At 38.9% G+C, this 12,466-nt stretch overlaps 2 protein-coding genes across 2 annotated transcripts; one reads left to right on the top strand and one right to left on the bottom strand.

The window, feature by feature from the left end:
* Positions 1–257: 257 nt before the first annotated feature.
* krt4 (keratin 4) lies at positions 258–5,168 on the top strand. Its single transcript, XM_058779616.1, has 9 exons — positions 258–788; positions 2,409–2,617; positions 2,710–2,770; positions 2,874–2,969; positions 3,068–3,232; positions 3,316–3,441; positions 3,529–3,749; positions 3,863–3,927; positions 4,027–5,168. The coding sequence occupies exons 1-9, from the start codon at positions 381–383 to the stop codon at positions 4,197–4,199; spliced, it is 1,524 nt and encodes a 507-aa protein (XP_058635599.1). The 5' UTR covers positions 258–380; the 3' UTR covers positions 4,200–5,168.
* A 184-nt stretch (positions 5,169–5,352) lies between these two features.
* On the bottom strand, positions 5,353–10,385 carry si:dkey-195m11.11 (uncharacterized). Its single transcript, XM_058779615.1, has 8 exons — positions 10,284–10,385; positions 9,476–9,523; positions 8,148–8,480; positions 7,742–8,053; positions 7,206–7,541; positions 6,740–6,867; positions 6,434–6,614; positions 5,353–5,857 (listed from the first exon to the last, which is right to left on the bottom strand). The coding sequence occupies exons 1-8, from the start codon at positions 10,303–10,305 to the stop codon at positions 5,658–5,660; spliced, it is 1,560 nt and encodes a 519-aa protein (XP_058635598.1). The 5' UTR covers positions 10,306–10,385; the 3' UTR covers positions 5,353–5,657.
* Between the last annotated feature and the right edge of the window lie 2,081 nt (positions 10,386–12,466).

The following is a 12,466-nucleotide window of genomic DNA, read 5'->3' as shown; positions in this document are numbered from 1 at the left end:
AGCCTGTGAGAGCTACACTGTCTTTTCTTAATTTTTCTTCAGAGGTTCTACTGGAATGTCTGTCCTCAAGTCTCTGCCTCTTCTGCTGTTTTCTTACTCCACCTGAGGCGAAGCCCGGGGCTTGGTGTGACACCATTTATCTTGCCACTTTCTCTCTGTACCTGTCTAACAGGTAGGGCGTGTGACAGAGTGCATCTGTATGCGATTGTATGTGTGTGAGCAGGCAGCTCCGCCTCCTGAGTGTGTGTATAAAAAGGGTCAGCCAGCTGCAGAGAGACACGCAGAGGGACTTTGACTCTCCTTTGTGAGCAACCTCCTCCACTCCTCTCTCAGAGAGCACTCTCGTACCTCCTTCTCAGCTACTCAAAGACACAGGCACCATGTCAAGCACCAGGTCTATCAGCTACAGCAGCGGTGGCTCCATCAGGAAGTCTGGCTACTCCAGCCAGTCAGCCTACGCAGTTCCCGCCGGCTCTAGCAGGGTCAGCACCGTGACCAGTGTCAGGAGATCTGGCGTGGGTGCAGGTCCAGGCTTCGGTGCAGGATTCGGTGCTGGAGGTGGCAGCTACAGCTTCAGCAGCGGCAGCATGAGTGGAGGCTACGGTGGTGGTCTTGGTGGAGGTTTTGGTGGTGGCTTCATTCCACCTCCCATCACCGCTGTAACCGTCAACCAGAGCCTGTTGGCCCCCCTCAACCTGGAAATTGACCCCACGATTCAGACTGTCCGCACTCAGGAGAAAGAGCAGATCAAGACCCTCAACAACCGCTTCGCCTCCTTCATTGACAAAGTGAGTATTCATGCATTCGGTCTCTCTTAAAATAACACTGACTTTTACATATCATGCAAATATACATAATGATATCACTGTGCACTGTGCCTGTAGTGCATTCAAATACAGAATTCTCATTTTATTACTAAGTATGACCTTTGAACGAGTGCCTCTTAACACTGGATGCCTTTAGTATTACTACACAATATAATAGCTTGCAGCTGTAAAAAACTGAGTGACACTTAAAAATGTGTTCTCTTGCACAATAGATTTCTTTCAGCATATCTGCAAGCTAAGTATTTTTCATAGATGTAAAAGTTGCATCTGATTACACCAGAGCCGGTATCTGTACTAACTGGGCAGTACAAGCATTTGTACTAGATCTCAGTATGGCTTTAGCCTTGGAAAAAAGTCCTCAAAAACCCATGACTGAGGCTATCCAAATATGGGTGGACTTTAGGTAATAACCTAGCAACCATGTGAGTCATAGATACACACATACTGTATATAGAGTGCGCTAGATGAATCCAGTGTGTGCGTAGTCCAAAGTCTAGACTTTATTACGCCACAAAAATTGCACAGCTTATGGAATTGAAATTGTCATTCAGATCCATTTGTGCCATGCATTTTTTATTTCATCCTCTTTCTTAATAATAAATTAAAAAAAAAACTTTAGTCAGCTGTATGTTACACCCATATTTGGCTGCAAACAAACACTTCATAACTTTCTGAGTAAATGTGGACAGAAGACACACCCTGAAAGCCATGCAGTCAGCATATACACACACACCTTTATTTTTTAGTGCCTGTGGGAGAATTTGCAGCAGGCAGTGTGTGACCAGAATGAGTCATCAGGACCATAGACACTAGATGCTCCAAACTTTTACTCTGCTTTATAACTTTCTAGCAGGTTACAGGCCAAAGACTATTGCCAATAAATGCCTTTTAACTTTTTCTGAGGTTTAAGATAACAGAGAAATGTAAATCATTGTTAATGTAAAACAGTATGAAAAAGAAGTCTTGAGGAAAAGGGCACTAATATTTCCAGGGTACATCCAGGTTGCATACATCTTGAAAAAAAAAACATCTAAAAATATATATAAAGACAAGTTTAGTAGAACTAGACAGGTGCTGTCATATATGGCTGACCTCCAAAGACCACACACAAAACCTGCCTTAGGGTGTGGCAGGTATGTCTTGTTTCTCTGATGTTGTTGCTCTGTTTTATCAGTGAAGCAATGCTGGTTTGGGGTGAGGCCATTACTGGAATTTTTTTTTCCAGTCTAGGAGTTTGTAGCTTGTGTGCAGCACTGCCACACCCAGTCAGTCCACTTTCACCTTCCCTTCCCCCCTTCCCTCACTCCACCCTGCAGAAAAAAAATGCCTGCTAAAATGACTCATGGTCATTTGTATTCCCTTAAACAATGCTTCCAGAGAGCATGCACAAAGAGACTTAAAGAGCTAGGACTACAAAGGAGTCATACAAGACAGACAAAACCATCAATCCACTTCATTTTTTCATTCATTCACTATTTTTTTCAGAATGCAGTCTTTCTCAACTACATTTTTAACCTCCAAGGAACTTGAAAGTGAAAATCTTCAAATAAAAACCACAAAATTCTTTCTTTCTTTCCACAGGTGCGTTTCCTGGAACAGCAGAACAAGATGCTGGAGACCAAATGGAGTCTCCTCCAGGAACAGACCACCACCCGCTCCAACATCGATGCTATGTTTGAGGCCTACATTTCTAACCTGCGCAGACAGCTCGATGGCCTGGGAAATGAGAAGATGAAGCTGGAAGGAGAGCTGAGGAACATGCAAGGCCTGGTTGAGGACTTCAAGAACAAGTGAGTTGTAATTTTGAAATTGAATGATCTGATGGAAAACAAACCCCACTGAAAACAGAATAGATTTACTCACATTTCCTTTCTCTTAACAGGTACGAAGATGAGATCAACAAGCGTGCTTCAGTAGAGAATGAGTTTGTTCTGCTCAAGAAGGTGAAGACCATTTATCTTTTTCTTTAAAAGACCTACATTTTTCACTCCATTAAGGTTTTTTTGCAACAGCAGTAGGGTATAATGCCCTCTCATTTTCTTTTAGGATGTTGATGCAGCCTACATGAACAAGGTTGAGCTTGAGGCCAAGGTTGATGCTCTTCAGGATGAAATCAACTTCCTCAGGGCAGTTTATGAGGCTGTAAGTTCAATTCTGTTGTGTTTGGCCTACCAAAACTAGTTAGTACTGCTGCTTTGTAAGGGTAGGTAATTTACCGATTGTTTGGTCTGCATTTGCAGGAACTGCGTGAGCTCCAGTCTCAGATCAAGGACACATCAGTCATTGTGGAGATGGACAACAGCAGAAACCTGGACATGGACTCCATTGTGGCTGAAGTTCGTGCTCAGTATGAGGACATCGCCAACCGCAGCCGTGCCGAAGCAGAGGGCTGGTACAAACAGAAGGTCAGTCAACTCTCATAGCTTCAACTCTTGAAGATCACCTCATCTATCGCAAGTGCTCATTTGTGTCAAAATATATGTTACAGTTTGAGGAGATGCAGTCCTCTGCTGGTCAGTATGGTGAGGACCTCCGCTCAACCAAGGCTGAGATCGCAGAACTCACCCGCATGATCGCCCGCCTGCAGAACGAGATTGATGCTGTCAAGGGACAGGTAATGACGAGCAAGGGTTGATACATAAATAGTTCACACACACTGTTTATGTAAAGAAGCTGACTTTATGTGTTATTGTCAATTTAGCGTGCCAACTTGGAGGCTCAGATCGCTGAGGCTGAGGAACGTGGAGAGCTGGCAGTGAAGGACGCCAAGCTCCGCATCAAGGACCTCGAGGAAGCCCTCCAAAGGGCCAAGCAAGACATGGCCCGCCAGGTGCGCGAGTACCAGGAGCTCATGAACGTCAAACTGGCCCTGGACATTGAGATCGCCACCTACAGAAAGCTGCTGGAAGGAGAGGAGAGCAGGTAGGAAGTTTTAAAAGAACATTTATTTGATATTTACACTCTAAAATCTTTTCGACAAACCTTGAGGTTCAAAAAAACATCAGTAAGTAAACCTATTGTCTTCTTTACTCTAGACTGTCCAGCGGTGGAGCTTCAGCCACCATTCATGTGCAGCAGTCCTCTGGAGGTCTCTCATCTGGTAAATAAAACTCTCTCTCTCTCTGAATCTCTCATCTTTCTTAGAATCTCATTCTCCAGGTCATGTTGGATACGTGTCTAAATTTTCTTTCTCTTGCAGGTTTCTCTGGTAGCGGCGCTGGATTCGGCTATGGCGGTGGTTTCAGTGGCACTTCAGGATACGGTGGTGGATCAGGATACGGTGGTGGATCAGGATACGGTGGTGGATCAGGATACGGTGGTAGCTCCATCAGCAAAACCAGCGTCACCTCTGTCAGCAGTAAACGCTATTAAGGAGAAGCGCCCCCAACCCAACCCGGCATCCCATCTTCCTTACCTTCAACTAGATCACTCTGAACCTTCTTACAACTCAAACCATCTATGGTGCTATATTCTAGCCAGACAGCTATCCCCTTTTAATGAGGAGATGAGGACAATGATTTCTTAAACATAAAATGCGTTTTAGGTTGCTCTGTGCGTTGATGGTAGTTACCCATAACATAAATCTCTTGTCTGGTGGCAGCACTGCCATTTTTAATCAACCCAACTACACTAAAATGACACCAGAAAGAATGTAACAGAGAATATGTGCTCCCAGTCACTGAAATGTTTTATTTCTGCACTGATATGTATGGGGAAAGCGAGACTTGAATGAAATATATATACATAGAAACCACTGAAGCCAATTAGGCCCTTCGCAACAACAGGATTTCAGTCTCATTAGCATAACCACAAGCAGTACCATGGTTTCACTGGATCAGGGATGTGCTATACAGGTCCTGAAAGTCCTGGTTGAATGTTTTGTGCCGTTACAAGCTCCCTGCTGTATTTTTGTTGACGAATATGACTTTTGTCATTATGCAATGGCTGTCAGTGTTTGTTTACCTATTTGCTGTAAAAAGTACAATACTGTCAGCCTGTAACTGATGACAGTGACTTGTGGGCTTCCGATGTCCAGTTACCTCACATTCAAGGGAGATCTGTTACAGCAAAAAACAGGCACAATGGCATTTCCATGGACCATCCCTCCTAAACTTTGTGTACTTGCTGAGTTGAAAGAGAAGAGCTTCATTTACTGTGTGGTGACTGTACTACCTTAGACTTTGCCCTGTATTCAAACTGCTTCCAGACATATTTTACAGTCCCTGTTATAAATGGAAAAAAAACCCCAACAAAAATGAAACCATGTTCAACCAGATTTGTTTTGTATTTATTGACTTGACACCAACTTAAATTCTAAATACAATAAATCTGAGACTACAAGTTTTGTCTTGATTTGTCTTTGTTGCTTAAAATGTTGAAATGTTGTCACACAGTAAATTTCCCATATGTACACCAAGCGGTGTTGATTTAACACCGGGAAATTTACTGCGCACCAATTATGGGCAACTTTATTATCAAAGAGCTACACCTGGATAAAAATTAGACAATGGAACCACAAAGAAACTATAGACAGAAAAAAATATATTTAATAGGATTAAAACAGATACATTCAATATAATAATTACAATAAAGTTGATCCAGAACTCCCTTAGTCTTAATTCTTATAACACTACAGTAATTAGTTCATTTTCATCATACGATTTTAGTTACATTAACTTTGATATCTAAATATTTTCTTCTCATGAACGTTTTCAGTACAACTGTATTGCAAAATTCATTTATCTCTTAGCCTTTTTCAGTATTTATCAAACATTATATTTTAATGTGGAAAGTTGTTAGGAAGAAGTGAAACAAATTTTAAGCCATAAATTAAGTTTCTTTGGCTTCCAGTTGCTGAGGTGAGTAGCTGGCATTGTTATATGGATTTTCACTACTGGTCTGTGGAAATTCATTGGGTTGTACCTCTTCTGCCGTGGTTCTGTATATACAAATATACACCAGAATTGCTAACCCAACAGCAGTTGTGAGAACACCTGCAATAATTGGCACTGGATCTGGAGGATTGTATACTGCAAAAAACAAACACAAATGAACATCTACATTAAGTAAAAAAAATTAAAAAAAAAAAAAAAAGGCAAAAAATTAGGGGCACAGCCAAAGTTCAGTTTTCAACCAGTTTTAAGGACCTTGGTCTTTGCAATATGGCGGACATGAGTATTGTATCAAAGAGAAAACATTGCTAATGCAGCTTCAACATATTTACCAAGACAAAGCAAACAGTATTTCAGCTTGTCCTTTGGCCTTATGTCAAGTTCTTAAGAGGTGACCTGCTCTATTTAAAATAAACACATTTAATTTGGCCACTAATATGATAGTGGTCTGTTTTTCTTTAGGGGTAATTTTTTTTAATGATGTAAAAATTATGTCATTAAAAGTGCAAAATGCACTAACGTGTGTCTTAAATACAAAGTATTAGCTCAGCACTGCCCTCTGGCGTTTGTTCTTTAAAATTCTGCATTAAACATAATAGATGAGAGGTAAAGAGTACTGTGTGACTAAATGTACATTATGACTAAATGTGCTGTAACAGAATCATTTATCTTAGTTATAATGCATCAAAAATTTAGTTGTTTATAGGCACTCACTGTAAATGAAGACTGAATTGCTGGGCTGAGACTTTGGTTTCATTTTTGAAGACGTAAGTTGGAATACACATTCATACTCTCCTTGAGGAACTGGGGCATACTGTGTGAAAGACTCGGGGTTGCCTGGTTTGCTGTAACTTTGACTCAAATAAGCGCCGTCCCTTCTAAACTCTAAGTACCCCTAAACAGGAAGGGGGGAAAAAACAGTTTAAAAGACACCTGCTGTCTATGTACCAAAAACATCATTTGAAATGTAATTACAAAACAATTCAGTGTAAAAGCAAAAGTGTGAATATGGTGATTTACATAGTCTTTTGATTTTAAATAAGCCGAGTCGATGGAGCAGGAGATTTTCACATTTTCTTTGTCCTTGACGTACAGTTCGGAGACAGGACCATACATATCCACAGACAGTTTAGGACGGGGCAATGCATCTGGCAAAGTGGAGAGTGAAAGGAAGACATTTATTAGAAAGATAAAAAGCATGAGGGAATTAGTCAGGTCCCATGAATTAGAGGGTTTTTGTGGCTCTAAGGAGTAAAACAGACATTTAAAAACTCTCTTCAAATGGGACAAAATGTTGAGGATTAATTTTGCACTACGCTGATTTTTGTCAATTTCCCCCCCTAATAGTACCTGGAGCTGACTACCAAGTAAACAAACAAATCATAGATAGTTAAAATGCATTAGGTCATTTCACGGGGCCTTTAAAACATTTTCTGGTAAAATGTCATTGCAATAATTTTGTACAATTAATCTCAAACTGTCTCACCTGAGCAAACTATATAGAGCATGCCTCTCTGTTTGCAATCTTCAATTTGCTCCACTGGACAATCTTTGATCTTTTTTTCTTTCCCAATGCATCTGATGCCCCCGACTGTCTGAGTGAACAGTCGTCTGGCATCCAAAAGCCTTTCCCACTTCAGCACATGCCCACATCCCAGTTCCCTGCATGCCACTTCAGCTGTGGCAGCAGTGGCAGATGAATCAGCTTCAGTATCAACTTCCCTCTGACAAACTGGTTCCCACTTGCCTTTGAGAGTGACATCCAGATATCCTAGACAGCTCTCTCCACGTTCCTGCTCCCAGAGACGAACCGGAAGCTCTTCTAATGGAGCACAAGGGAAGAAAATATACATACACACTTGAATTATATCACAAATCAGATCCCAATTGTTTCTTCTAGACATCAATGAAATGAAAATTCTCAGATTTGGTAAATATACTGTTTATAATTTCATTTATTTAATGAAACCACACACATAAACACTATTTCCACTTAAAAGGGAATGCATTGCTCTTCTGTACCTGGGATGGCTTGCTCACTTTTGGACAGAGATGAATGTAGGACTTTTCCATTGTACAACATCTCCATACTGCACGCAAACTCTATTGGGACAACGACATTCGTTTGTCTTAAAACAATACTAGTGTAATTTGTGAGAAACAGCGAACCAGCGAAGGTCCAGTTGGTGCCAGGGGTGACAGGTAGGATGTGGTAATATAGACTCAGTGTGAAGTTTGTGGCTAGGTTATAGGCTGAGTCACACTGTACAGTGTAATTTTCACCCTTACGAAAAAGATTGGGGTGCACAGTCACTTTGGGATGAGAGAGGGCAGCTGGGGAAAAGAGAGAAAGAAACAGTGACATTTCAGTAGAAAATGTCAAATACACAATACATTAGGATATAATCACATGCATTATAAAACTTACATACGACTAAGGTAATAGGGCTGCTTAATTCAGAATATGGATTCTTCGAGTCCGTTCGAGTGGATTTGTACCAGCACACAATTTTTCCTTCATACTTGGCCGTCACAGGGATTGTGAAATATATTATATCTGATCGTCTGATGACCTCAGATGTCACCCAGGCTTCTGTGGTTTCTGGGGTCTGCGAGGGGCTTTCCAACTTGCCCACAGACACAGTTATGGGATATGGAGCATTCCAAGTGGTGCCACAAGCAAACTCTACTATAGAGTTTAGCTCAATATTACTTTCATTTATTCTGAATCGATAGCTGAATGAAGGGGCTGGAGCATACGCTGGAGGTGAGAGACAGAATAAGATGGAAAAGAAAAGGAAAAGGCAGGACAACACTTATTAACAACAACGTTGGATCAGCATTTCTGCAGAATCTTTTCATTTAGTTTAGCTTACTATGTGCTTGTTCATTTAAAATTGATATTATACACAGCAAATCCTATAAGAAACATGGGTTTGAGTAAAAGTTTTTGGCTTAAAACACACAACTTTTCTCAAGTTTGTGTAAGGAAGATTGCTTTTAAATAAATGTATATTTTTAATGAGCAAGGACACATTAAATTGGTCAAAAGTGACAGTAAACATGTTTATAAAGTTGCAAAATATTTATATTTCAAATAATTTCTGTTCTTTCTATTTAGCAAAGAATACTGAAGAAGAAAAAAAAAAATTGCATCGTGGGGTCCAAATACAAATCAACATTGATAATAATATAAAAAGTGTCTTGAGCACTAAATCAGCATATTAGAATGATTTCTGAAGAGTCATATGTGACAATGAAGACTGGAGTATTGGTTGATTAATTAAAATGTCAGCTTTGCCATTGCAGGAATAAATTACATTTAAAAATATATTAAAGTACAAAGCAGTTATTATAAATAATAATAATACAGACTCCTTTCAAAAACATTTTAAAAAATCATGCTGATAATATTGTGGGGCAATTAAAAGTGAAACCTAAGCTTGGTCAACATGTTACTGCAGGCATGATGAGCTGATTATTATTAATGCACATCCGATTGAATGACTATTCATGTTTTTGACACAGTATATACTTTTTTAAAAGAATCCCAACAGCCTATATTAACCTTTAGTTAATGTATTTTTATGAACAGGACAGGTTAGTGAGAATACTTCTACAAACAACATGATAGATAAATGTAATATGACCTGACTGAAGAAAAAAACAACAAAAAAAAAACATCCTTTTTCATACAACTGACCTGACCATATGTGTGTATCAGCTTATGTACAGGAGTAGGTGAATGATTCTTACCCTGAGATGCTGTGTTTCTCACACACATTATCCAGAACACAGCTAGTGCTATGAAGAAAGAGTGATTGCAATATACTGTGAAAAACAGGATTTTCCCAAATTAAAGTACATGAATATACATGTTGCAACGTGCAACATGTAAAACATTAAACTCAGATATATAATTAAAAATATGTTTATATTTTACAGAGTTAGTTTTTAGGCCTACTGTTTGCAAATACATTTGAACTTTACAAACTGTCACATGCTTGACCCAGTTTCCTTAGTTCTCCTCATTAGTTAATTAGCTCCTCACCTGTTTCTGTTTCCCCTTTGATTACGTTGATTACTTAAAGCCTGTGTTCTCCCCTCATTCTTGGTCTGCTATTGTTTGTATAATGTGTTTTGCTACCCCTTGCTCCTGGATTATCTCTGCTTCTGTTTGGAATTTATTAAAATGACTCTATTTTGATTTACTCTCCTTCGTGCACTTTATTAGCTAAACACCCGTAACACAAACATGTATTATTGTGAATCAAATGAACTCAAGATTTGGAAGAGTAATGTTTTCTACACTGGCCAGACTGACCTGTAAAAATCTGATCAGTCCTGCTTACTCTGTTCTATGTTTAGAAGCAATAATAGTGATACTTTTCTTTTTTTTTTTTTTCTCTCACTGCGAAAAACTGGGTAGCCTGTTTCACACCTTCTAATTTATACTGTTAGTTGCAATTTACTGTAGATATAATTAACTGAAAAAAAGTTAATTGGAATTCAGAGTAGCCACTCCAATAAGTTTAAACATCAGGTAAATTAAATAAACCCTTACCTCCAATGTTGGGAAGAATCATCCTAACACCAGCAAATGAAACTTTGACACAATGAGGATGAAAACTGCCTAAGTTCACAACAAAGCACAGCTGAAATTTCCAACTGGTGAAACACTGCATTGACTAACAGGAAGTTCGTTGACCTCAAAAAAAGGATGTGACATTTTTTCTTTTAGTCCACTATATTGTGTGTAACCAATTTCTATGCATTTTTAAAAAGATGATTTTATTTTAAGGCTGCAGTCCGTAACTTTTTTTGGGTTAAAAATGATCCGAAATCAATATTTGAGCAAATACATAACCAGCCAGTATTCAAAACTATCACCTTACTTCAGCCCGATTCACAACGGTTAGCTTATAATAATGTTTTCTAATTTGAGTGGTACAGGTAGGTTTTCGCTGGAAATTTGAGCACGGCACTGCATCATTATGTCATGTCTGTAAACATAAAGAAGTTGTCCCGGCTACTAGGCTATCACATGTGAGGGTCCTGCAGGTGGCGGATCGTTTAGCTTTTTCTCACAGCAGCTAGAATAATTAAATGTATCATTTTGATGGCAGATTGTAATCCAGAAAGTATTATGTGTTTATGAAACACATGTGAATGAAATTAAATTATATTCCAGTTTTAAATGTGCTTCTGATTACAGATCCCTGATTTTAAAAAAACAATAGAAGCCCAATAGAAACCATCACAGAAATTCTAATGGTTTCCATTCAAATACCATTATAAACCATTAGCTTTTTCCAGAAAAACCATTACAAAATTCCTTTTTGTAGTGTGTTTTGGGCATTTTTCCAATAGGATTTAACATCCCACCAATAGAATCCATCACATACCAGTAGACACCATTATAGTTTCCATTAAAACCAACACAATTCCCATTATAACCATTAAAACCATTACATTTTCTATTGTGTTTTGGGCAGGGTTCTATTGGTTTTTTCAGCAGGGATAGCCTGAGATTACATAAGATTTGTATTTTAAAGAAAACCAGTTCGAAGGGAGAATAGTTTGTTTTTTGGGTTAAAATAATTTCTTAATATGAAATTCGAATGGTATGACAATTAGAGATTAGACTGTACAGAAATTGAAATCTGCACGCTAATACACACTATACTCATTGTCAAGCAATGCTGATGTTGTTAACATTAATCATTTGAGTATAAATAATAATTTGCAAGGTTAGATGTGATATGAGCTAACCAGTCGTTAGATTTAATCACCATTGGTAGCGCAATTTATTGTAATTCTCTTTTCCTCAGTTGGTCAGAACAAACGTGGCAGACTTGTTACTTACTTGTTCAGATGGCAATATATGGTGAAAATTCTTATTTGGGTCATATATTCCAAGACGCAGGCTAGAATCTGTGATTCCTGAGTACAGTATCCACACTGGTGCGGTGAATGACAGACTGATACACATACTCCTCAAAACATTAGATTCATCTGTGCTGGAGTCTGCCGGAGAACAACCCCACGCAAGGAAAATAATTCCGCACAGAGCTGCAATTCCAGGTTTTCAAACAGAGATGGCGACAAAGAGGCAAAACTTATGGACTGCAGCCTTAAGTTTTAGTATGTAGATTTATTCATTCTTATTTTGTTTTGTATTAGGCTGATAAAAGCTTAAATTAAGCACTAAAGTATTTTTATTTGCACACTTCATATATTTATTTTTTATATAGTACTATTAACCTATTTTTCTAACTGGCCTTAATTTATTTTGACACCTCTGTCCATACATTAGAAATCTTAAAGAAATATCTAACAATTTTTCTTTCAAATTTATATGGTGTGAATTCCTTAATTCTAAAATGTTATGTTGTCTCTATGGCAGCTCAGTTAATTTCAGATCTAGTCTTTATGTTTTGTAATATTGGGCGCACAGAATTTATCTCTCCTTGCTGATATAGATCTTATCACTACAAAAGTGATTCCAGAACATGTCCTTTAGAAGCCATGGCTCGTGATCCCAGACTTAGCCAGAGGCCTCTGCTTGACCTGAGTGACCCAGCTAGATCTCTAATCCTGCATGGCTTTACTGCTGCTCTCCACATGGTTGTGTTGTATAACTGTGAGAGAGCAGATTACTGACTGTTCAACCTCACGTCTGTCCCTGCAGTGCTGTCAGAGATGATACACAGGTGGGAGAGAGGGTAAGAGAAAGCCAATAAGACC

The sequence above is a fragment of the Onychostoma macrolepis genome, chromosome 06, assembly GCF_012432095.1.
Source record: "Onychostoma macrolepis isolate SWU-2019 chromosome 06, ASM1243209v1, whole genome shotgun sequence".
Taxonomy (NCBI): Eukaryota; Metazoa; Chordata; class Actinopteri; order Cypriniformes; family Cyprinidae; genus Onychostoma; species Onychostoma macrolepis.
Note: the sequence above shows the minus strand (reverse complement) of the source record. Positions and strands in the feature narration are given on the sequence as shown.